Genomic DNA, 23501 nt, shown 5'->3' on the forward strand with positions numbered 1-23501 from the left:
CACTGTAGTTATTGAGCAGTCATTCAGCACTCACAATGAAGTAATTGAGCCGGCAGTAAGGGCACAAATTATAGTCATCAGGCAGTCTCTGAGATCTGGCTGTGTTGCCTCCATATACAGTCCCTGACCCCGACCATCAACATCACCCAGGGGCCGAATACCTTGACGCCGAATGCCAGGCATTTATCTAGCAGTTCTACCCGGGGTGCATACAATCTCCGTCACCAGCGGCTTATCGATATGAGATTCTGGAGCGTCTAGTAACAGAGTGAGTGGAGGTGACATATTACATTATATCATAAGTCTCTGTGATGTGAAAGGGGGTATCAACTCTGTCCCATCCGTCGCCTGCCCTCCTTACTACCCTTGACACTCCTCATGCTGACCCTCGGTCTCGACTTGCCTCTCGTCGTGCTAGCACCTGCTTTCTCCCTTTTGGCATTTAAAAGCCATGCGTTCATCGGAGGACGCACAGCGACGAATTTGCCTTCTGGGGAGAAGACTTCGATTTTAGGGACCTGGTCGTTTTGGTCTTCGATACTGGACGGAGAGAGGAGGGGTTTGAAGATTGAGATTCGAGGTGGTGATGCAGGTTCGGTTTCAGTCGAAGATTGGGTGTCGTAAGGCTTGTTCCTCGAGATCGAGTCGTCCTTTTGTTCATCTTGTTGAATGGAGTCGGTTTCCTCCTCGATCGCAGAGGTTTGTGTCTTCTTTCGGACTTGTGCAACGAGCTCTACCCATCCGACACCTTCAATGAGCACGTCCGCCCCATAGACCTTAAAGGCCAGCTTCTCGGGTCTGAGCTTTGCTGCACTGGGGTCGGTCAAAGGTCCCACTCGCTTCCTCGTCACGTCCCATTGCAGCTTGAACGTGCCTGCGCTCTTAATCTTTGTGTCTGCCTGACCCAGCACACCGTCGGCAACAATCCTGTCGATGCCTCCAGTCGTCTTCATCTCCCTCTCGCCAGTCTCGATGCCCTCGGCTTTCGCTGTAGCGGTAACGTGAGGCTGTAGCGGTACAAATGGGTAAGCTAGCACTACGAGCTCTTGCTCTTTGGGTGGCGTGATACGTATGAGACCACCGCCGAGAAGAAGTGACTGTCCGGGCTTGATGACGTGTTGCTCTGGAGTTATTCTGTTCTTCATTACGAGCGTGTCACGGTGCTCAGGCTTTACATATTCTTCGAGATTGCTGCGGGCGATGCCAGGAAGGTCGATGAGCTCGCCACGGCCAGATCCGAAGGGAATGCGGATGGGCGATGCGGTCGTTCCAGGCAGAGACGATATGATTGGCATGACGGGGTACTGGGTTTCGTTTCGAGCAGGTGGCAAAAGGGAGACAGAGTCAAAATCTTCGTCTTCGTCGAGTAGAGCGTCCTCTTCCTCTGTGCGTGCGATTTCCGTTTCCTTTCCTTCGATGGTGGTTCCCATGTCAGTGTTGATTTCCCCCGGAAAATCCGCGGAGTGTCCACTAGTAGACGGTGCAGGCGTGAACTGCTCTAGTCTCTCCTTTCGTCTCAACTCATCAATGCTCAGGGCCTCACCCCCTCTTCCTTTCGGGAAGACAGCCTCAAAGAAGCCACTCTTTCCTACGTTGACTTTTCCTACCATCCAGCCTGCTCCGCCCCTGTCCCATACGTCCTCCTTGACCGTCTTCGTCCACCAACCTCGCTTGCTGCTGACGCAGCGGACGTTCCCTAGTCGCGCCTTCTCTCCCGTCTTTCCCAACGCTTCACGCAACGTCTCCCGCAGGTACGGCATCAGACCATCGACCTGTTCCTTTTGCGGGGCGAGGAGATCTGAACGGGTGATAATGAAAGAAACTTCGGCGACCCGGCCCTTGAGGAATCGTTTGTCTTTGGATCTTCGATTCTGCGTCCGAAGACGAGGTAGTCGAAGCGCAGAGGTTAGATTCGGAATCACAGACATGGGGAAATCAGCAGCATCTATGATGTGGTAGATGTGATTTTCTTTGTGTGGCGAATCCTCGATGATGCTTTGGATGGACTCGATCGAGGGGTGTAAGATAGGCGTGCTGGTACTCCCAGAGTGATGAATCAAGTCATGGCAACGATCACATATCGGCGTCTGCCTCTGGACCTCTGCTTCTGCACAAAGATTAGTTTAATGGCATCTTTGCATGATCCAAAAAACTCACTGGTAGCTTTGATTCCATCTTTCAACCCAAGGGCAGACAAGACTTTCTTGTCCACATTCTGTAAGGCATCTGCCATGACCTTGTCTTGCTCATCTACATCTTCTCTGATGAAGTTCTTCACTCCCGATCGATTTAGGTTATAAAAGCCAGCTTCCTCGGGCGAGATGGCTTGACTGGGTGCTCCACAGCCCGGGCATGATAGAGGTAGACGTGTCGTCTTTGCCTGGATGCTATGAGGATCTTCTGAAGGATGGGGTGCCGATTCAAGTGCAATACAAAACTTCCTTGAGCTTGAAAATGATCTCACGGCACAGGCTAGAGCACCTTGGTGGATCACCGGCCCCGTCAAACATGGCCTGGCGACATGTGGAGAGTGATCAGCAATCTGCCGTGCTATTTTTCTTTGATGTCGCCAGATGGACCTCATCTTGTTGATTCACAGGGAAATGGTCGTCGACTCTAGATGGATTGTGACTTTATTCGCAATGATGCCAGTCAAAGTGGCCAAAGGTCTTGACCCGAACTTGGCCGCATTCGAGCCACTGCCGAGCTCCGACTCGCCGAAACGGAAGGACCCTGGACCCTGGATCCGAGAACGTCCACTCATGAATCACTTCCTTCCTATCTTTGCCATCAACGTCACTATACAAGAACAATCGTATCAAGAAGACAATCAAACAAATCAAGTTCATCACAATGGCAGCAGCAAGACTACCGCGCGCTCTCAGCAATCGCCTGACTTCCATCTCTCGGCGTTCTTTCTCCTCAAGTCTCGCCACCCGCTCGTCCTGGTCTTCCGGTCCAGCGCCACCACGTCTCCCCAAAGAAGACCAAGCCGTGTTCGAGGACCTTCAGCGCCAGTCTTCTGTTTCCGGCGCCTTCTCTCAGCCAAAGCAGCCCGCTGCCGAGTCGACCACGTCCTTCTCCCGCCCTCAGATCAACCAGTCACCCCATTCAGAACCCACGGCAGAAGAAGCACTCAATGCCAAAGTAGAAGCCTCGGGCGAAGGAGAGCTTCATCCGAATGTGAGGAGAGGCGCAAAGCCCGAGTTCGAGGGAGATGTCAACCCGAAGACAGGCGAGGTCGGTGGACCAAAGAACGAACCCCTGCGATGGGGACACAGCAGTGACTGGAGCTACAATGGACGCGTCACGGATTTCTGAAGGAGAGACCGACCTAGACAGGATATGAGAGCAATCTGAAGCATAGACCGAGTCGAGTGTCAGCCGAGTCTGTAAAATCGAAAATCATCAAAAACATCAAAATCATTCATCCACTACATCCAAAAAGGGGGGTCCAGATCTATTCAATGTCCGCTTTCATCCTTATTTGGAGATACCCAACTAGTCTCCAGTGCGTCGACCGTTATATGAATAGTGTTATACGCTACGTGGCTCGAAAACAGCCTGTAGCACAGGAGTAGCCATAATAGTAGTGCGAAGAAGAACCGAATCATGCTACTAGAGGGCTACATTTTCCTTTCAATCGCGACAAGTAAAATTTCCTGCGGGATGGGGAGGCTCAGATACGTTTATTGATCAATTTTCGATTTGTCAAAACCATGTAGTTATTCAGAGGACCGCATGTCAAGTGTCCGCATTTCTATTGTGCCCCTTCTCTGTAATCTGCCATTCACGGTCACGCTCTCAATCCTCCTCATGACGTCCTATGAGAAATGCCCTTGGAATGCCGAATGTGCTAGAGACAATGTCCGTGGGCGAGAGAGATCCTCCAGCATCGTCTCCGTCCTGCTCACCCTGGCGGCGCTTGATGAACGAGAGTGCAGCCGTGATCGAGTAGTTTTTATCCCATAGTCGAGATTCATACATTTCCATGGCGGTATTTCTCACGAAATAGCGGTGAGCAATCTGACTTCCCACTGTGCCGACACGGTGAACTCGCATGATTGACTGCCTCTCGATCGCAGCGCTGCAAGCTTGCTCGCCTAGCAGCACAGTAGTGCACTTCGTGTGCATGTCGTATCCGTTAACGGATACACCATATAAACAGATACACACCAGTGTTTCGTCGCCGTTGTTGAATCGCTTGTCTACTTCTGGCCACCGTTTCTGGATGGGCATCCTGCTGGACAGAAATAGTGTTTTGATACCCATCCATCTCAACAGCTTGTCGAAAGCCGCAGCGGAGATGTGTTGCTGGAAGAACACCAAGACCTTGTTGGCCCCTGTATCCTTCTTATCTTCAATGAACTTGAAGACATCGAGTAGCATTTGGCGCATTTTCGGAGACCCCTGTAAGAATTCTACAACGACCCTGGAGTGGTCGGTGGTCATGCTGGCATTTCTGTTCTTCTTGAGCTTCATGCGATACAAAAGGGCCGCCAGATTCTCCTTGTCCCAGGACTGAATGACGCGTAGCTTGTTCTGGCGAAACGCGTGAAGACCAAGGTGGGTGCAGTTGACAGTGCACTGATTGAAACGCGAGCCCAGCTTCTTGTTGTTCTCTGCTGCATGAGGGCCGTCCATGTCTGCTTCATCGGCAGTGAGTGTGACGTTCAAATCTCGTCCGCATTCCTTTTCCTGCTTATTGTACATGGCCAGATTCTCGGGCGACAATTGTACATCTATGCGCCTCCTCACGATGGGTGGGATCGTGTCTGTGACCTGTCGAACAACCCCATCGGCATCGATGTAATCGGACTCTGAGTTGCGAGAGAGCATGCATTTACTGATGGCATAGCACATTCGTTGAGCTACCAGATGCTTTTTGGATTCTCCCAGCCTTTCCAGAGACAGGATGTGGTATCGTATTGCCTCGGGAGTCAGGCATCTTCTCCACTTTGCGTTGCCCTTCTGGATGAAACTGTATGGATTCATAGTAAAAGGAGGCTTCACAATCTCGTCTTTACCCGCGAGTTTTCCATCTATGCCTAATCTTCTGTCTGTGGCAGCACTGGCGGATTTCTTCGCGCTGTAGAAGTAAGCGGGCCCGAGGTGGGAGCATATCCAGTTCGGGTTTTTGACAAAGTCGCGGCGGTCCTGTGGGCTCACTAACTCGATGCTTGAGCAGCGCCGCTGCAATGCGTCCCATTCCACCCCAGAGGCAGCAGACGGAGCGAGTCGTTCTGAGTATCTACCAGCGTGATATCCTTCACTGAGATCAAATCTTTCTGGCTCGGCCAGCGCTGGAGCAATAAACTCATCCATATAGTCATCCACATGCTTGTCCCTGCCTGCATTGATATCCGCGTTGACGAACCGTAGGCGGTCTTCTTGCTCTCTCCGGTGTTCTTGCAGAAAATGTCCATGCAATTCGCAAGTTCACCAATGCCGTTAATAAAAGGAGTTCCGGTGACAATCCATGTGATATCGGCTTCGAAGTGTCTGAGTACCAGACCACGTTTAGTCTTCATACCATTCCGAATGTTGTGACCCTCGTCCATGATGATACGGTAGAAGAGACCGCTGAAATTTGGCTTGGGATGGAGGGCTCCAAGCTTCTCGTAACTGATTAGCAGAATGTTTTGAGCTGTATCCTTACTTGTGAAACACTGGTTCTCGCGAGTGAAGACGATGTTCACCTCTTTAAATACCCCCTTTGGCTGGCTGCTTGTGTCTACCATAAAGAAACAGGTGAAAGTTCGGCAAACTGCGAAGGATTTCTGCCTTAGTTCTTTCCAGCAGCATCGCCGGCACAACAATCAAAGTAGGACGCGTCACAGGCCTCTTGAGATTCCTCCACATCACATTGCTTGCATAGATGAGACTCAGGTAGAGGTGGGGTTTCCCAATCCCATCTCGTCAGCGATGAAACCAAAACCAAGGTCTATCTCTTGTCTGAGACACCATGCAAGCGCAAGGACCTGGCTGTCTCGATGCGCCTGACCAGTATCGCTGCCGCCAGTCTCAAGATTTGGCCGCGGTGGCAGACAACCTTGGATAAGATGGTCACCAAGCATCCTGGAGAGTTCAGACTGTGCCATCTTCAGATCCCGACTTTGTTCGTGATTTGTCTCGGTATAAGCTGCCGCTCTTTTCATCACATCGACGTTGGCATAGCTGTACTCTTGACTTCCATCATCAACATTGGTCACAGAAGCTGAGAATGCGGCATCTTTGTTGAATGCTTCGACGGGCTTCTCCAGTCGCTCGTTCTCTCCGCAAGACTGCTTGACTTTGGCGAGTGTGTCGCGAATCCATTTTCCACTTCGTCTAGGGTCTTTGAACCAGCCAGTCCCAGCCAGATGATTGGGGCAGCACAGTGATGGCTGCGCCTCTCTCGGGTTCGGCTGTGCCATCGGTATGATCATGGGTCACAGAGAGCTTGGCTTGAGACCGGAGAGTTGTCCATGCCCGTTCAATTTCATTCGTCCAGTCTTCGTCTGTCGATATTCGATGTAAAGCATCGACGTCATTCGGGCTAACACTTTCGACAGCTGTGATGATGTCGCACCTGGGATCAAGTTCGAAACCTTCAAAGAGCCAGTCATTCAATGCTCTCACAATCTGCACGTTTTTGGCATCTGTGACGCATGTACGTGTTGGTCCAATGAAAGAGACTAGCGAGCATGGACCTGCACGTTCATGTGGTGCGCGTTTCGATCATCGGTCGAGCTTAAAGACTGTTCGCTCCTTTTTCTGCGGTTTTGACGCGGTCGCGACGCTTGGCTTGTCGTAGCACCAGTTGCTAGCTCCTCGCCGAAGAAATGCTGCAAAGCATCAAAATCACCATGGTCTAATGTTAACTTGTTAGCCAAATTTACAGAGGAATAAGGACACTCAACCATACTCACCACTCTCGTAATCAGTAACAATGTTTCTCAACCATGCATTGTCAGTACGGCCATAATGCAACCAGCGTGCTTGTGAACGCACAGCGCTTTGGTAGCACATGTCTCTGTTGATCGCCAGAAGAATCTGAAACGCGATGGCGTATTTCTCACGCCGCTTCTCAGCGTATCTGCTGATGTATGTAGGGGTGTGATGACGCTTTGCGTCTGTCTGAAGGTTGCTAGCAGCAAGAAGACTTGCATTCTGCTCCAGATCACAGACAATTCGACGAATGGTGAACGCAGCCACCTCCTCAATTCCGCAGAACTCTCTTGGATCAGGGCCGTCCGCTGTGAGTCTGCTCGGTGCATCTAGAGGTGTGAGAGCATCATAAAGGACGTCGAAGCTTGGCAATTTTCCTTTGGTGGTCTTGAAATCCAGGCCTTTTCTCGTTTTCGAGAAGCAGAAGTATAAGGCCATTTTCTTTGCTAGATGATCTCTGAAATAAGCCTTGAAGTCACGAGTGCCCAGAAGACCCAGGCCTAGCTGCGCGATGTTCTGTATAGAACACGACGGCACTTCTATCGAAGTGCCCATGTTGTTCACATAACGTGATTTAGGAGCCATTGAGACTTCGAGGAGTTTGTAAGACTGACAAGGGGAAGTTTTCGTAAAGTAGAAATCATAATGAGGTTGTTGAGCATAAGGTACCTTAAGGAAGGTTGAATCCCAGATGCAGTCGTAAGCGTGTCGCCAGTAGTAACTCCATCCTCTGCTGGAGTGTTCTGCGCCTTTTCAAGCTCTCGGGCCGCAGCAGCCTTCTTTTCAGCAGCTCTCTGTCTGCGCGATCTTTTTAGATGACCCTTTCCAGCAGGGTTCAGGACCGGATCGAACATCCAGTTGTATGATCCTGGTGTCTGTAGAGGCGCCATTTCGTGCTGAAGAAAGACCAGGGAACGGGAATGGTAGTCCCGTACAGCAAAGCTGGGGTACTGGTGCAATAACGAGATGAAGGTAGAGATATACAGGTGTTGATGCGAGGGAATAGGATCGATAGGAAGTAAAGTTGTCCAATGGTAGAGATGGAAGTAGAGAAAGATGGCAGATGACGCGAGGGAACAAAATTGATAGTGTCTCACACCAAAGCTGTGGTACTGATTCAATAGCGAGATGAAAGCTAAGTGAGGTCGGTTATTGTGATGCAGACGCTAATCTGTATAGAAGTCAGAGATTGATACAGCTCTCACTCTGGCATCAGACGTGAACCCATCACTTCTGCTATTGATAAGTGAATGCATCGCTGCTATTAAAAGGACTTACTAGCAAGAACATCTTGGCGATTGTACTAATGAGTGCTGTCTCCTCTAATTTCACTGACACTGTGAATTGATAGCATGGACAGGGTGAGATATACGTGAGATCTATAGCCTTGCACAGCGCGTAAAGTGAGGCCTCTTAGTATACGACTAGTGGAAAACAACTGCATCCTAAAGTACCTCACTACCAGACTACTCTTGACAGTGCAGTGAGACCAAGGTCAAGGCACCTTGGTGTTCCTTCCACGATCGGAGCGATTAATCTTACAAGAAGAACTTTTTCCTCTGCCGTCGACTGACTGACTTTATATCATCAACACTCAATCGACAATTACACGTTATTCTCACCTGATCGATCATAGTCTACAATATGGCTCGTATGTGCAGAGTCAACTCAAATATGTATTGTCGTGATGCCTTGGCTGCAAACGAAGTGAGCGGGCGCTTTCGCCTGCTCAGACAAGTCTCCAGTCTGCAATACCAGGTGAGATGACTTCTTGTAGCTAAGTAAGGATGTTCGACTCACGTATGAACCCCAAGCTCGACGGCGCCAATGACGATGACGACGATTATAAGCCCAGTCAGCCACCATCCAGCATGCGATCGCGGGTAGGATCAACGTCGAGCAAGAGAGGGCCTCTCACGCGCACCTGGCACCAGCACCGAAATCTCAGATCTCAATCAATAGCGTTATATTGATATAGACCTCTGAAGCATGTCACAATAGTATAACATATTATCAAGTCTTTGAGATGCGGCAGACTTTGGGCGTGTGCCTGGGGGTCGTGCCTGGGGGTCATGCCCCTCCCCAGACTGGAGGTAGGCTGACGTAACAGCAATCCTCTGCATTCTCCGTGTAGTTTCTAGGAAGGCTGGGTCTCTGTTTTGGGCCATTTTGATTGGTATACAACAACGAAGTTGTTGTGAGGTAAAGTGACGGAGTGCAAGGTGATCGAGATTGCAAGAAGGGATCCGGTTGGAATTGAATCCAAAGCTGGCGATAGAAACACTCGCATAAATGGAAGTCGCAGGCTGCCTATATCGGAGGCACCTTGTTGGAAACTGCAAGCTCGCTAATGCTGCATTGCCTTTCCCTGCCTTCCTATCTTGCCGCAGATCCATCGCTGCTACTACACCGTCGCTGAGTGATGGTTGAAGTCATGATCGAGGACATTGTGGGATGGCAGCTGTATTGGAAAAAGGGTAACTGGGGGTATCTCATTTATAGTAGTCTCTAGAAGGGTAAAAAAGAGGAAAAGCTGGCTGGTCAGTCATATGCTGATCGTCCATCCGTTTATCTACACCGCGTTATCGTTCCGTGGACAGGTGTCCCTTACAAGCCACATATGTACAGCGTCTGTCGTTGCGTCGAGCAAGACGAGGTCTCAAGCCATGTACAAGCAAATAGCCAAAAAGAAGAATCAAACGCCGCTTCGGGGCTGCACACTCCCGCCGATCCCCTTTTCCAAATCATACGAAGCGTGATTGTTGTAGTCTTGACTCAGCGTTGACGATGAGTGGGATTCCTGGGGCGGTCGCACGAGGTCTCTGCTTCTCTGATGGTTCGTGGACGGATGGAGATGCGATTGGTGCTGTTGATAATAGGTGTGGTTTCCTTCTTCAGCTTCTAGCACGCTCATCTCGATCGTCGTCTCGGCGCGGATCCCGTCCGCAAACACCATCTCGATACTCGACGAGTCGTTGGACAGCGACGAGGAACTCGAGCCGCGGTCGTGACCTGTTCCGTTTCCGCCAGCTTCGATTCGGCTGCGATAAGGTCGCACTTCTCTGACGCCCGTCTCTCCAGTCGATTTTGTTGTTGTCGACGTCGCATGCGAAATCGCCGAGCCCTCGACAATCTTTTGGAATTCGTCCAGCGAATGTCGCGTCACGTTCGTGCGCGTGCCGAGACCTCTTGTCATGGGGCCCGTGCTGGTCACCGTGCCTCCGTGCGTGCCATGTGGGTGGCGGCGTTTGTACATGTTCGACGACACAAATCCGGGTGTCCATGATTTTAATACTGGCAATGCTTCGCGAAGTAGAGGCCAGATGCATGGTAGGTTTGCGACGTAGACTGCGACCGAGGCTTCGCGCGTGTACCAGAACATGTACGAGTCGGCGTAGACGGAAATGAAGAACTCGGCTTTTGTCAGGGCGGCGGCGACGATGACGAATATCCCCATGGAGAAAATGACCAGGAGGATGACTTTTTGTTTCAGAGGCACTGATACTTGTAGGATGAGCGGCAGAGGAACGAGCATCATGAACAGATCCGAAGAGATGTTAAATATTCCTTGCACGATGGCGTAGTCGTATAGGACCATGCAGTTCCCTGTAAAGCTACCATTAGCATAGAAATTAGGATGACGAGAAACAAACTCACTCGGTGGCGAAGGCACAATTTGCCAATACTGACTGAACGGGATACATTCGCAGAAGAAGGCCAATTGGCAAGCGACATAGCCGACAGCAACATAAATAGCTATAGCTTTGACCGCGAGGTGCTGCCTCAAGCCCATGGTGAGGCGGTTGTACAACAACAGCATGCATACTTTTAGCGTCCATATCACATTAAGCATGGACTGGAAATGGTCAGCTTTGTGAATAGTAATGAAAACAGAGAAGACTTTACCTGTTCGGCAACCAAATCAATCTTCGCACCCCTTTCCCTCAATTTGATCTGAATCTCCGTCAGAATAGACACATCTTCCCCAGGCATAGCAAGCGCGGAGCCTCCACCTTGGGCAGTAAGGTTCAACGTGACTATAAGCGTTGTATACCACGCCTATAACCAAACAACGAATTAGCAAACCGTTGCGTAAGTAAGTCGCAGTGACACGAAACGTACTGCAGCTAAGAAAATAAGGTAGTCATCAATCTCCAGACCCCTCCATGACATTTTGCGTATTCTAGCGAACCTAATATCTGTCAGCGAAAAGGAAGCACAAAAGCGGCGGAGTCCACCGACGTTCTCAAGGCTATTACGAGAATGCCGAGCGTATACAACGCCCACGACTCCCGTTCTAGTTCATGCTGGAATGAAATGGGAAATGCTTGATAAGTAGCCATCTCGGCCGTCTTCTACAACTACTCCAACACAAAAAAAAGAAAGAGAAAACCGCAGAGAAGGAACGGTTGGTATGTGTATCTCGAGATCAGCGGACACGCGACCGACACGCCGTAATCGGGCTGTGCTTGCGGAAAGAGACCAGAGAATGTGAGACTTTTGATATAAAAAGATCGACTGGCACGATTTGTCTTTCGCGAGTTGTCCGCGCTTGATGAAGAAAAGATCAAAACATAGTTGTCTCTATTTCGTTATAGTGAGAGGAGGAAAAGGACCCGGGGTGGTTCAAGGGTTTTCAATGTGACTCGCGCCTAATTTGCACACACAAATGCTGCGAACCATGTGACAATAGGTATATCGTAAAAACCAAAAGGCAGTTCGGGGACTGGCCACGGTCACTAAAAGCTCGAGCGTGCCCTTTGATTTGTCTACTGCCGCCCCGCCGCATCACACACACGTACCACACACAGACGCGGATCTAAGTGTTTCTATCGACGAAAAGGGAAGTCACCAGGGATGAGTGGAGCTGGGTTCGGCGGGGCGGGTCTTGTGTGTATCTAGAGTGTGGTTGGCTGCGGACTGCATATTGCTTGAACTAAATTCATACGTTCTTCTCGAACATAGGCGCTGCAAGGCAACGACGCTTGCCGTAGCTCCGCGGGCTAATGCCAGTCTAGCGCCGGTGCTTCGTGGTCCTGCGATCAAGCGATCCCACGTGGATGAGCAGGGGTGGCATTTTTGATTGCCTGTTATCCATTGATCTCCCAAGCAGTCGGAACTGGTATACGAGACGAGTCCAGACAAGCCTTGTTTCCTCTTGAGTGCAAGACAGTCAATATTAGTCGGCCGTGTGGGGAGAAAGTCAAGATACACAAAAGAGCAAAAGAAGTGGACCCGGACCCGAGGTTTTGCACGGAGTTTTGACTTGGTACGAACAAGAGGTCTTACAAGCTTTCGAAGCTGTTAAGCCGAAGGTTTAATTGTTCTCGCTTGGCAACAGTTCCACCCGACTTCCACAGCTGTACTGTAGGATGCAGAGCGTGTGTTTCAGCCCAAAAGTCTATACAGAGGCCCTGATGGAAGGACGACGACAGGGTCAACAAGCCACTATAGAGGACTGGAAAACACAGCAACAAGGAGCGAGCGGCATCTCAGTGAATTGATCGAAGATACAACAGAATCCGATCGCGGCAAGTAGACCAACTTTTGCTTATTTCCACCTGCTCCACATAGGTAGCATCTCCACCCTATCTGCTAAGGTACTGTGACTGCAAGCGCAAAATACGGCAACAGACCAGAGAAGTATAAAGGAGCTCAATGTTAGTTAATGACTTCTCAATAAATGGTCGATGAGTCCCTAATCGACAGTCGATGAACCTCTCGTGAAAAGTCAATGAGTTTTGAGTTAACAGTCAGTGAAATTGCAATGAATAGTCAATGACTTTCCGATGAATGGTCAACGATGGAAAACGAGTTCCTCTGTAGTAGAAATCTCATTCAGTAGCGGGCGACGCGACTTTCTATCAAGGCGACCATGTTCCCAGCAAGGAAACAGACGCGACGGCAAACTAAAAAGAAAATCGCTCCATGAGCTGCTGCCACCCACTGACTCGTGGGTTTCACATGCAGTCGGGTCGACTTGACTTTGACCGTGGGACTCGAAAATCTGACGCAACGTGTGTAGATCATACAGTGACAGGGTGTGCTTTGCAGATCATCATACTCGACCGACCGAAATACCGACCTACCGACTCTCAGGTTCATGGCAGTCAGCCAGCCCAGCCAGCCATACCACGTCGCCGCAAGAGGGAGGGAACATGATGAATCCGTGCATCCGTTTCTTTGGTGTCCTTGCCCCACCCGTCCCATCCATCCACATCAATTGACCCTCGCTCTCCACCCTCGCCTTCCCTGTTCGGCTCGTGACTTCCGAACGCCAATAAATCGCAAGGGTAGCACCTAGATTAAAAATGTGGAAATTGGTACAAGGTCACGATGTAAAATGCAGAGGAAGGGGAATCGTATCTGTAGGAGACTGCCTGGGTACCGTATGTATATGTATACGGAGCGCGCCGCAGTATCCTATCTTTCGGCATCTCCGTCGATATGCGCTCTTTGTTCTCGCCGAGGTATAAGGAGAGAAAGAGATTATGAATTCGAACAGCAGAGCAGGGTGCACGAGTAATGTCATGGCATCTTCGCAATCGACAGAAGTCTAAATTATCAAATACCCTCGAAGATCACCAGATTGCCATGGTTGACCCGATCTCGATATGAATCGAAAAAAGAGTATCTGACGTGCTCTTGCGAGAGTGCGAGGGAGGGGCCTGAAAAGAGAACCACGACTCGTACACAAAGGAACTCGTTCTTAGGCATTGACCATTTACTGGGGAGTGATTGACAGTTCATGCGCTAGTCCTCGCCATTGGTTCATTGACAATTCATGCGCTATTCATTCACTGCTCGCTGAAGAGTCATTGACCATTCATTCGGGAATCGAAGACCCTTCATGGAGGAGTCATTGCATATTCATTGTGGAGTCGTTGATCAAATCCAAGCTCCTTCGTAGTCAGTCGCCGACAGAAAAGCTTGGATAGCAGCAGCATTGATGATCACACACGAATTTGGGATCTATTTCGGCCGTGGAGAATAAACTTCAAGTCGTGGGGGTGAGGGCGATTATCATATCAATCTGATCATTGTTCTACTGAATCCTGCTCGCTTGCTTCATTAAAAACGCCTCGCTCATCTAATTATACTTATTTGCTCAAAGCTCGTGGGCGGTTCGTTCTTCTAGACCTCGTCGTCCAGTTCCATACCCATAAGGTAGCTATGCGAGTCAGCAGATGAATTGCAAAATAAGGGGGTGGCTTACCCTTCGTGGATACGCATAAACTTGGCGACGAACGCCTCGAGATGGAATATGACTTTCTGTTCGCTGTCAGCTGCACATCAGGCAGAATCGGGGTGGTGGACTGACGCTTCCATTGCGAATACGATGCTCATAAAACGCAGCCCATTTCACGATTTCTGCTCTAAGCCATTCGTCGATCTTGGGCAAGAGTTTAAACGTCAGGGTCTAGTATAGTCTTGTCAGAGAAGTGGTTCGGTTGGCTCAGGGGGGAAACATACCTTTAGAATGACCGTGGCGGGAATGCAGTGTGTCAACAAGTCGTAAAGCTTCGCTCTGACTTGCAGTATCCTGGCTGGGGTGTGCTCGTCAATAATGTCTTGGGCGATCTGAGATATCAATGCTTCCCAGTCCGGTGGCGGGATGGGGGTTTTCTCATTGACTTGCTCACTGCGAGGCAAGGTCAGCTGTTGCTTTGGTGACCTGCTTAACAATACCACATACTTTTGCGCGTGCACTGCTTCAAACATCAGGAGGGCGCGCCTCAGATTGCGACCGCTCTCCACGGCGATTCTTCTTTCTAATGCTTCGCTTCGTGGGTAGTTTTCTTTCTTGCCTACTTTGGCCAAGACATCGCAGATCTGGTCTTCGGTGGGTGCAGCGACTCTCACCAACAACGTTCGACTGCGGATAGGGGCAATGATATTGCTTGTGCTGTTGGCCAGCAGAATAAGACGGAGATTGGGACTGTATTTCTCCATTGTGCGTCTCAGAGCAGCCTGGGCGTCTCTGGTGAGATGATCTGCCTCGTTGATGACGACAACCTTGAATCGCTGTTTTGCATTGAGATCGACTTGTTGTGTTTGTGCCACCTCTTTCAGCAGATCCTGAACGACGACTCTGTCGTAATTTCCGACATCGCTGGGAGTGATTTCGAGGTGGTAGTTGGACGAGACGATGTTGAATTCGAGTTTGCGGTTGCTGGTGGTTTGGAAGACACGAGCGTCAATCTTGATTTTCTCCACACCAGGTCCATATAGAGCTCTCAATGTGGCTGTGATGCGTGTCTTTTTGCCTGCTCCAGATGGACCATAGATCAAGAGATGTGGAAAGTCGCCGCTTTGTGCCTTGAGAGGAGGTGGCTTGTCAGTGTGGTGACTTTGGGAGGAGAAAAAACGGTCTTACCAGAGCTCGGAGTCTGTCTGATAAATCATGATGATACGTCAAGGCTTCGAGAGAGCGAGGACGGTGTTTATCGACGAGTAGAGACATGATGATGGCGATGATGTGTTGGTGGTGGATGAATTGTTCAGTTTCTGTCTCTTTCTCTCAAGCAGCAGCAGATGGCGGACGCGTTCAAATGAGGCAAGAGCGCGTTCCACTTTACGCGACGTCACCACGCGCTCACCTTGGCGGGGCTTTCCTCATTGAGAGCATCTGTTACACCTCACATTTTGATATATACGTTCCAAGACCGACTCGCATGCAGGCGTGTGAATGTATGTCAGTCGGCATTCGTGTAAGATCTTTGATGTAAACAAGACAGCAGACAGCTTATCAGACTTCGATCTCGGTCCGCAGTGTTGCGCCATGTCCCAAACCAAGTCCCCATGACAAAATCATAAATCATTATTCCACATCATGTTCATCGTAGCTCATTGACGCAAAAGAAAATCACTCTAGATTGCCACCCATCCTCAACGCCGCCTCCTCAGCATCCACCACTCCAGACTCAATCAGGGCAAAGACTTCCTCCAGCACAAAAATGTCCCTCCACATGACTTCGGCCCAGGTCTGCAAGTCGCCAAAGTCCTTGAGCGCCTCGGTCGCAGAGGCCATCATTTTCTCCGAGTCGTCGGCTTTGTGTTTGAGTATTGAAGTCTGTCGATCCAGGTACCGAATGTCGTTTGACAAGTCGCTGGATGACAAGGTCTCGTCGCTCGTTGTGGGAGATGTGCTGACGGGACAAGAGGGTTGAGAGGGGTTCAGTATTGCCTGGAGGGCTGACTTTGCATCTGCATGTCTTTGTTGTGAAAAGCCATCTGGCGACGAGGTTTGTATCGGCATCGAGCCATTCGTGTAAGCGGCACCTTGCTTCCATGAAGAGATCCAAGGCCAAGGCATTTTATTTTGGTTCTGTCAAGAGATGCGACGAGCAATGGCGAGGATGCACTGCGTGAATATATATTCAAAAATTGGTAGCACAAAGAAAATAGCTAGATACATGACTCTTGTCTCTCCGGCTCGTGAGTATGTGTCTGCCTTGGAACACAGCGCATATGGCACTGTCCTGTCCATCCCATTGGTTCACGCGGTCTTGGACTCCGGTGCTGAGGTGGCATTTTTACCCCCACCCTCCATCAATGCAGGGCTTACCTGCAGTCAGTGTGATTTAGATTAATTTAGATCGGTCACACGGAAGAAGAGCTTGGATGAATCAAGAAGTAAAGACGCTCCTGACCTTTTGGCTGTCTAGTATCAGTTGGCAAGCAGGCAATATGAATCATTTTCGGGAAAGAGTGCAAGTGGCTGATACTTAATCCATAACCTCACTGCCGGGCCATCCACCGCATGCTCGGCATTCACACCGTACACTATACCATGTGTCGATACCCCGCAGCAGCCGGGCAGCAAGACCTGTATTTTATCCTCCGACGATCAGAGAAAAAGAAGACTCGTGCAGCATCGTGGTATCTTTATAATCAAAAGACACGGAGATTCAGCTACAGTAGTAGGCAATCACGCGAGTCAATCAATCATATCTCCAATGATGTGGAGAATCCCTGTTCCTTTTTCCCCTCCCGTTCGAGCCTGCTACTGTACCCTTGTCTCTAGTACGTTTCTTCCCCCTCCTTCACGCCACTTTTTGTTGTTGATCAGTGACCTCACCAGGGCGTTTTGGAACCTTGGGGGTCGTTCGGTGACTTGTTTCATAGCTTGTGGTTTTTGATGGACGTTGACTGTGAAATGTAATGGTCTGTTTTTCTCGTCTTAGCAAGACTGTTCCTCTGCATTCAAGCTTCTGTTGTCGTTGATATCATACTTGCGACGCCTGTCGTACGCTGAAGCATTACTGTGTCGATTGTCGTGTGGCAAAAGAGCTGCGTCAAGAGCTGCTGACCGCGAAGGCGAGCTGCGCCCTTCGAACACGTGGTTTTGTTTTCAGCGCGACTCCATATTCCAGAGCGAGGATAAATAGTCAGACGAACATAAGCAGGCTCATACACAGGTGTTGTGAGATCAAGTGTTACTCACCAGAGACCTGGCTGTTTCAAAAGGCGTCTATTGTACGGACACGATCCTGCGACACTCATACCAGAAGTTGAAGAAAGGCACAAGCCATCATGAAGTTCACCAGAAGACAAATCGCCACGACCCTGAGCGTCATAGTAAGAGCGAACCTCAAAGACAGCCTTTCCTGTAGATCTAGCTGATGAAAACCACAGTACCTCGCTGTAATGACAGCGCTAGCTGCGTGAGTGATATAAATCAGCCTCTTCGTCTACAGCAGTCCATGGCAGCTAATAATCATTTTCGACTAACCCATTGACAAGCTACGCCCTCCACCAGTCCCATCACTACGCCGTACCCATAAGCTCAACACTCACATCCCTAACCCTGGCCCTTCCCCTCCTGGCAGGTCTAAGTCTCGAGACATCGACCGCGCTGGCCCGCTCCCTATCGACATCCAAAAAGTTCCGGCACCGGCACGCATCGAACATCCCCGCGGTGCTGCTGCCCTCGACCCTAACAGTGCTAGGTCTGCTCATGTACACGACCGTCGTCGCGACACTAGCAGGGACGCACATCTCGCCCGTCGGCGGCCTGAGCTGCGCCCTGCGAGAGAAATGGCAGAGCCTGTTCCGCGACAAGAACGGTAACCAGTTACGTCAGATCCAGGACGGGCTCGAGTGCTGTGGTTTTCGCACCGTGCGTGACATGCCGTTTCCGTTTCCTGCAGCTGGCAGAGGTGTCGGCGTCGACGAGTGTACGCGGTTGTGGCCTGAGCGGCTGCATAGGAGCTGTGAGGCTGGATGGAGGGGCGTGGAAAGGACTAGTGCGGGGTGTATCCTCGCTGTTGCGATCGGGACGTTTTTCTGGATGGTGAGCCCCCCTTTGATTTTCTTTCTACACACGAGACCTAACCCGGCATCAAGGCGATAATAGTAGCCATCCCAGCAATCCACCCGACGTGGGCGCGCGACTCTCTCCGTCTCTCATCCTCGTCCGCATCCTCCAAACCCCGCAACGCAGCCCTGCTCGAAGCAGCAACAGGAGGAAACTACGACGGCGCAAACGACGCCGAAGACCAGCACCGCAGAATCACAGATTACAACGATGACGACGAAATCGACGAGGAGCCCTATAGAGATAACCCTGCCGAGACAGAGCAGGATCGGCAGGATCGTCTGCGCGAGATCGCGGCGTTGAATAATGATTCGAGACTTGCGCTCCAGGTCGAGTCGAGTCGCGAACATCATCCTTCGAGACTTATGCGTGAGGTTGGGGATAGGGAGTGAGAGGTGGGGGTGGGGCTTCTAGACGGGATCGGGAAGGAAGGAAGGTGGAGGTCAAAGGGGATGGGGCAGCGTCTTTTTTATCTCTCCTGCTCTGGTCGTTTTCTCTGTCTCCTGATTTCAATTCTTGGGCTTGAGTACGGTGATCGCAGCGTTGGACCGGATGCACGAATGTGTCCATCTTGATGAGCTTTGCCTGAATTTCGCGGGAAGGAACAAACTTAATTCAATGACCATCGTTTTATTCACAAACGGACTGGATTTATGCGTGGATGCATGCACGCCGTATCTCTATCGTGTCAGTAGATACCCCTGGGCCAGATGCGCCGTTGGCTAAGGTGCGATCTTTTCTTTTTCCGTCTTGCTGTCGCTGCTGTCACCGCATCGATGACCAAGAATTACAGGACACAATCACCAATAGACAATTTCAATGCACAAGGTGGCCGGGACGGTCAGGAGGGTTGGTAGCAACTAAAAATCTTAAAAGAATTATGTCAACTATATAGCTATGAAAAAGTGAGAAAAACCATAAAACGGGTCGTGATTACGTCCAGTGGACGTTAATGTCGTGAGTAACTTCTGGCAGTAAGAAAAAGAAAAGGTTCGTTATGCATGCACGTGTGCTCCCGTCAACGCCGCCGCTTTGCTCCTTGTCCATACTCCGACTCGCTTCGAATACATCTAGAAATGGATGACGTTGCCCAAACCATCCCCGAGTCCAGTGACTAAGTCACCGAGGCCCTCGCCGAGGTCGTTCAGCAAGTTGTCGGCTTCTTGAGTGGTCTCGCCGACGAAGCTCAGGACGGGCTTAACGACACCGTAGAGGTTGATGGCGGGAACAGAGCCAGTGGGAAGTTGGATGTAGATGGTCGAGGTCACCGTTGTGGCTGCTCCTACGCTCGCGGTAGATGTACCGCACATCAGGACGGCGCCGCAGAAGCTGATGCTCTCGGTAGGTAGAGTCAAGGGATCGCTGATGGGCAGAGGCGTGACGGATGGCACAGTTGTTGGAAGCGCGAGGGCAGAAGAAGGAACGCCAGCTACAATGCTGCTGACAATACCGGAGAGGTCAGAGGAAAGAGAAGACAGCTGTGCGCCGATAGCCACGCTAGGCAGGCTGAAGGAAGGAAGAGTTGCGCTGGCGCTGATTCCAGAGGCAATGGCGGAAATCTCAGACTGAATCGAACTGACTTGGGCAGTGGGCAATGTGATGCTCAAGCTTGGAAGTAGTGTAGGAAGAGCGAGTACACTCGAGACGTCTCCAGCCAAGGACGAAATCTCTGCACCGATACTAGGCAGGGCAGGAAGAGTCTCACTCGGGAGAGCAATCGTGGGAAGAGTAACGCTGGGAAGGCCAACACTAGGAAGACCAAGACTAGGAAGGGTGACGCTGGGAACACCCGACAGAGCAGCCGACAACTGAGACGACAAGGCCGCAATATCAGAGGTAGGAACAGTAAAGCTAGGCAGGGTAGCACTGGCCTGAATACCGCTGATGAGGCTGGAAATGTCGGACTGGATTCCTCCCAGAGATCCTGTGGGAAGGGTAAGACTGAGCGAAGGAACTGCAGTAGGCAGAGCAAGGACGCTAGTGATCTCGGCAGAAAGCGAACCAAGAGCAGCAGTAGCGCTGGAGGGGTCAAGACTAGGAAGGGCAATGCTAGGCAATGCTGCACTGGGAAGACCAGACTCAATGCTTGCGAGTGCAGAAGACAGAGCACCGACTTGAAGCGAAGGCAAGGTGAATGCAGGGAGTGTGGCACTGGCACTGATGCCGCTGAGGAGACTGCTAGCATCGGCCGCGATACTGCTGAGTAGAGCGGTAGGGACAGCCAAAGACAGGCTAGGGTCAATGGTGGGGAGTGCGAGAAGGCTGGTAGCTTCGGAGACGAGATTTCCGAGGTTGGAAGTGGCAGCACCAATGACTGCGCTACCAGCTGGGAGACTTGCACCAGCAATGACGCTAGAGACCTGTGCACCCAGAGAAGAGATCGCTGCAGTTGGGACGACAAATCCAGGGAGAGTTGCGCTGGCAACGACACCACTCTCAACGCTAGAGAGCTGACTGGCCAGAGAAGACAACGCACCAGTGGGAAGTCCAAGAGTTGGTAGAGCGAGGACGGCGCTGACATCGGATGCAGCGTTGCCCAATGCCGACGTCGCGCTGGCTACAGCAGGATCAAGATTGGGGAGTGTTGCTCCAGCCAAAACGCTTGAAAATTGTGCGGATAGAGACGACAACTCGCCTGTGGGTAGAGCGAACCCAGGAAGACTTGCGCTCGCGACGATGCTGGACAATTGGGACTGTAGGCTGCTCAATGCAGATGGTACAACACCAGTGGCTGTAGGGATCGCAGCACCAATCGCAGAGGTAAGGCTTCCGGCCTCAGCAGTGGCGGCTGCGAGGATCGAAGATTGCGCACCGGGAAGTCCGCTAACGATAGCGCCGACCTGGCTCTGGATCGAAGACAATTCCAACGTCGGCAAGCTTGGGAGGAGCGTATTCGATCCCAGAGCGCCAGTAATGCTCGTCAACTCGTTGGACAAGATGCTCAATTGGGGAACGTTAACAGAAACACCCGCGCTGACGGTCGGCAGGGCAAGCAAGCTCGTAACTTCAGAGATGAGGCTGCCAGCTTGGGAGGTGGCGCTGGCAACAGCGGCGCCCACAGTGCTCTGAACACCAGCAGCAACCACAGACACCTCAGAACTGATGGAGGACAGAATCGAGACGGGAAGAGGTGTAACACCTGCCAAGATAGCACTCTGGACGCTTGAGAGCTGGCCAGAGATGCCAGAAAGCTGCGGAGTTGGGACACCGACAGCAACGCCTAAGCTCACGCTAGGAAGAGCGAGCAAACTGCTCACTTGGGAAGCAAGAACTGCCGCATCCGATGACGCGGCCGAGGCAGCAGAACCAACGGCGGCACCGGCGTTGTTACCGAGCCCGGATGCAGCGCTAGAGACCTGAGCAGCAACACTGGAGATGGCGGCGGTAGGAGCAGTGAATCCAGGCAATGTTGCGCTGACTGCGACGCCAGATAAGATGCTAGAAAGCTGAGCGCTGATTGACGCCACAGCAGATGTGGGAAGAGCGACTCCGGGCAATGTAGCACCAGCAGCGACACCGCTGGCCAAGCTGGAGAATTGCGAGATGACACTAGATAGTGCGGCAGTAGGCAGAGCCACAGCAGTGGGGGGGATTGTTACGCCCGCAGCAATGCTGGAAACTTGGGCGGCGACACTCGAAATGGCTGCAGTCGGCACAGTGAAGCCTGGCAAGGTCGCGCTCGCCGAGATGCCCGATATGATGCTGGAGAATTGTGCACCAGCAGACGCAACAGCAGAGGCTGGGGCCGCAGTACCAACGCTAGCGAGACTGGACAGTTGAGAAGCGAGACCAGACAGAGCCGAAGTTGGAGCTGCAATCCCGATGGATGGAAGACTGAGAGTAGGAAGATTAATGGTAGGAACACTGAGACTAGGCAGGCCGACACCGGGGAGGCTGAGAGTAGGCAGCTGTGCAGCGACACTCGAGACTTGAGCGGCGACACTAGAGATTGCGGCGGTAGGTGCAGTGAAGCTTGGTAGGGTTGCACTGGCCGCAACACCAGAAATAATGCTCGATAGTTGTGCGCTAGCTGATGAAACAGCGGCCGAAGGAGCACCCGCGGCAGCAAGGCTAGAAATCTGGGAGGCAAGGCCAGAGAGAGCCGAGGTTGGAGCTGCGACTACGATAGACGGAATGCTGAAGGTAGGTAAAGCAACACTCGCGCCCGGAACGCTGAGGGTAGGAAGAGCAATGCTGACGCTAGGGACGCTGAGAGTAGGAAGAGTGACGCTGGCACCAGGAATGCTCAGAGTGGGAAGACCGAGGGTAGGGAGCTGTGCAGCAACACTCGAGACCTGAGCAGCGACACTAGAGATTGCAGCCGTGGGTGCGGTAAAGCTCGGTAAGGTTGCACTGGCCGCAACACCAGAAAGAATGCTAGATAGTTGTTTGCTAGCAGATGAAACCGCGGCCGAAGGGGCACCCGCGGCAGCGAGGCTAGAGATCTGAGAGGCAAGACCAGATAGAGCCGAAGTTGGAGCTGCAACCGCAATCGACGGGATGCTGAACGTAGGAACGCTGACAGCAGGGATACTGAGAGTAGGAAGCTGTGCAGCCGCACTCGAAACCTGAGCTGCCACATTGGAAATTGCAGCCGTAGGTGCAGTGAAGCTCGGCAAGGTCGCGCTTGCTGCAACACCGGACAGTATGCTAGAGAGCTGTGCGCTAGCTGCAGAAACAACAGACGAGGGTGCACCAGCAGAAGCAACGCTAGACAGCTGAGAAGCAAGACTAGACAAGGCCGCGGTTGGAGCTGCAATTGCAATAGAGGGAAGGGTTGGAAGAGCCCCCAGAGAAAGAGTCGGAACGCGAACACTGAGCTGCGAGCTGAGCGATGACAGAGCTGGCGCTATCGACGAGGTTGGAAGAGCAGCAGCGACTGTGACGATGGAGATCTGGGTGGTAGTAGAAACAGCCGCACTTTTGACTGTCAGTAAATGTGAGTTATGGTAGGTTCTTTCAGTTCATACCAAGTTGAAGCACCTATAGAGACGGAAACTGGCGCCACACTTGCTTTGCTGCTCGAGGATAATCCGAGGAGGGCGCCGAGAAGTTGACGGCGTTCATTGTTTGCATATCTTTCTGCTGGGAGAGCAAAGACTTCCAGCACGAAGAGTGCGGTCGGTAGCCAAGTGATGCGCATGATTGTGATAGAAAGCCTGGATGCAAATTGTTGATGGATTGTCACAGAAATGGTGTCCACCACCGATCTTTATATATCGGTGTCGAATATTCCATCAAGGTTGATAGA

The 23501-nt window shown here is 51.4% G+C and overlaps 6 protein-coding genes across 6 annotated transcripts; 2 read left to right on the top strand and 4 right to left on the bottom strand.

Moving 5' to 3' along the window:
• Positions 1–326: 326 nt before the first annotated feature.
• On the bottom strand, positions 327–2233 carry AAFC00_006432 (uncharacterized protein; the record flags this gene model as incomplete). The annotated part of the gene is made up of 2 exons (XM_069346386.1): positions 327–2107; positions 2158–2233. 2 exons carry the CDS (start codon positions 2231–2233, stop codon positions 327–329), a joined length of 1857 nt encoding a protein of 618 aa, XP_069197600.1.
• A 620-nt stretch (positions 2234–2853) lies between these two features.
• On the top strand, positions 2854–3321 carry AAFC00_006433 (uncharacterized protein; the record flags this gene model as incomplete). The annotated part of the gene is made up of 1 exon (XM_069346389.1): positions 2854–3321. One exon carries the CDS (start codon positions 2854–2856, stop codon positions 3319–3321), a length of 468 nt encoding a protein of 155 aa, XP_069197601.1.
• A 6304-nt stretch (positions 3322–9625) lies between these two features.
• Positions 9626–11273, bottom strand: AAFC00_006434 (uncharacterized protein; the record flags this gene model as incomplete). The annotated part of the gene is made up of 5 exons (XM_069346390.1): positions 9626–10536; positions 10588–10786; positions 10837–10989; positions 11053–11122; positions 11173–11273. 5 exons carry the CDS (start codon positions 11271–11273, stop codon positions 9626–9628), a joined length of 1434 nt encoding a protein of 477 aa, XP_069197602.1.
• A 2791-nt stretch (positions 11274–14064) lies between these two features.
• Positions 14065–15394, bottom strand: AAFC00_006435 (uncharacterized protein; the record flags this gene model as incomplete). The annotated part of the gene is made up of 6 exons (XM_069346391.1): positions 14065–14101; positions 14147–14202; positions 14252–14350; positions 14404–14572; positions 14627–15249; positions 15308–15394. The coding sequence occupies 6 exons, from the start codon at positions 15392–15394 to the stop codon at positions 14065–14067; spliced, it is 1071 nt and encodes a 356-aa protein (XP_069197603.1).
• A 2072-nt stretch (positions 15395–17466) lies between these two features.
• AAFC00_006436 (uncharacterized protein) lies at positions 17467–18642 on the top strand (the record flags this gene model as incomplete). The annotated part of the gene is made up of 4 exons (XM_069346392.1): positions 17467–17511; positions 17569–17597; positions 17677–18226; positions 18280–18642. 4 exons carry the CDS (start codon positions 17467–17469, stop codon positions 18640–18642), a joined length of 987 nt encoding a protein of 328 aa, XP_069197604.1.
• A 678-nt stretch (positions 18643–19320) lies between these two features.
• AAFC00_006437 (uncharacterized protein) lies at positions 19321–23393 on the bottom strand (the record flags this gene model as incomplete). The annotated part of the gene is made up of 2 exons (XM_069346393.1): positions 19321–23170; positions 23221–23393. 2 exons carry the CDS (start codon positions 23391–23393, stop codon positions 19321–19323), a joined length of 4023 nt encoding a protein of 1340 aa, XP_069197605.1.
• Between the last annotated feature and the right edge of the window lie 108 nt (positions 23394–23501).

The sequence above is a fragment of the Neodothiora populina genome (genome assembly GCF_041146345.1).
Source record: "Neodothiora populina strain CPC 39397 chromosome Unknown canker_contig_7, whole genome shotgun sequence".
NCBI lineage: Eukaryota > Fungi > Ascomycota > Dothideomycetes > Dothideales > Dothioraceae > Neodothiora > Neodothiora populina.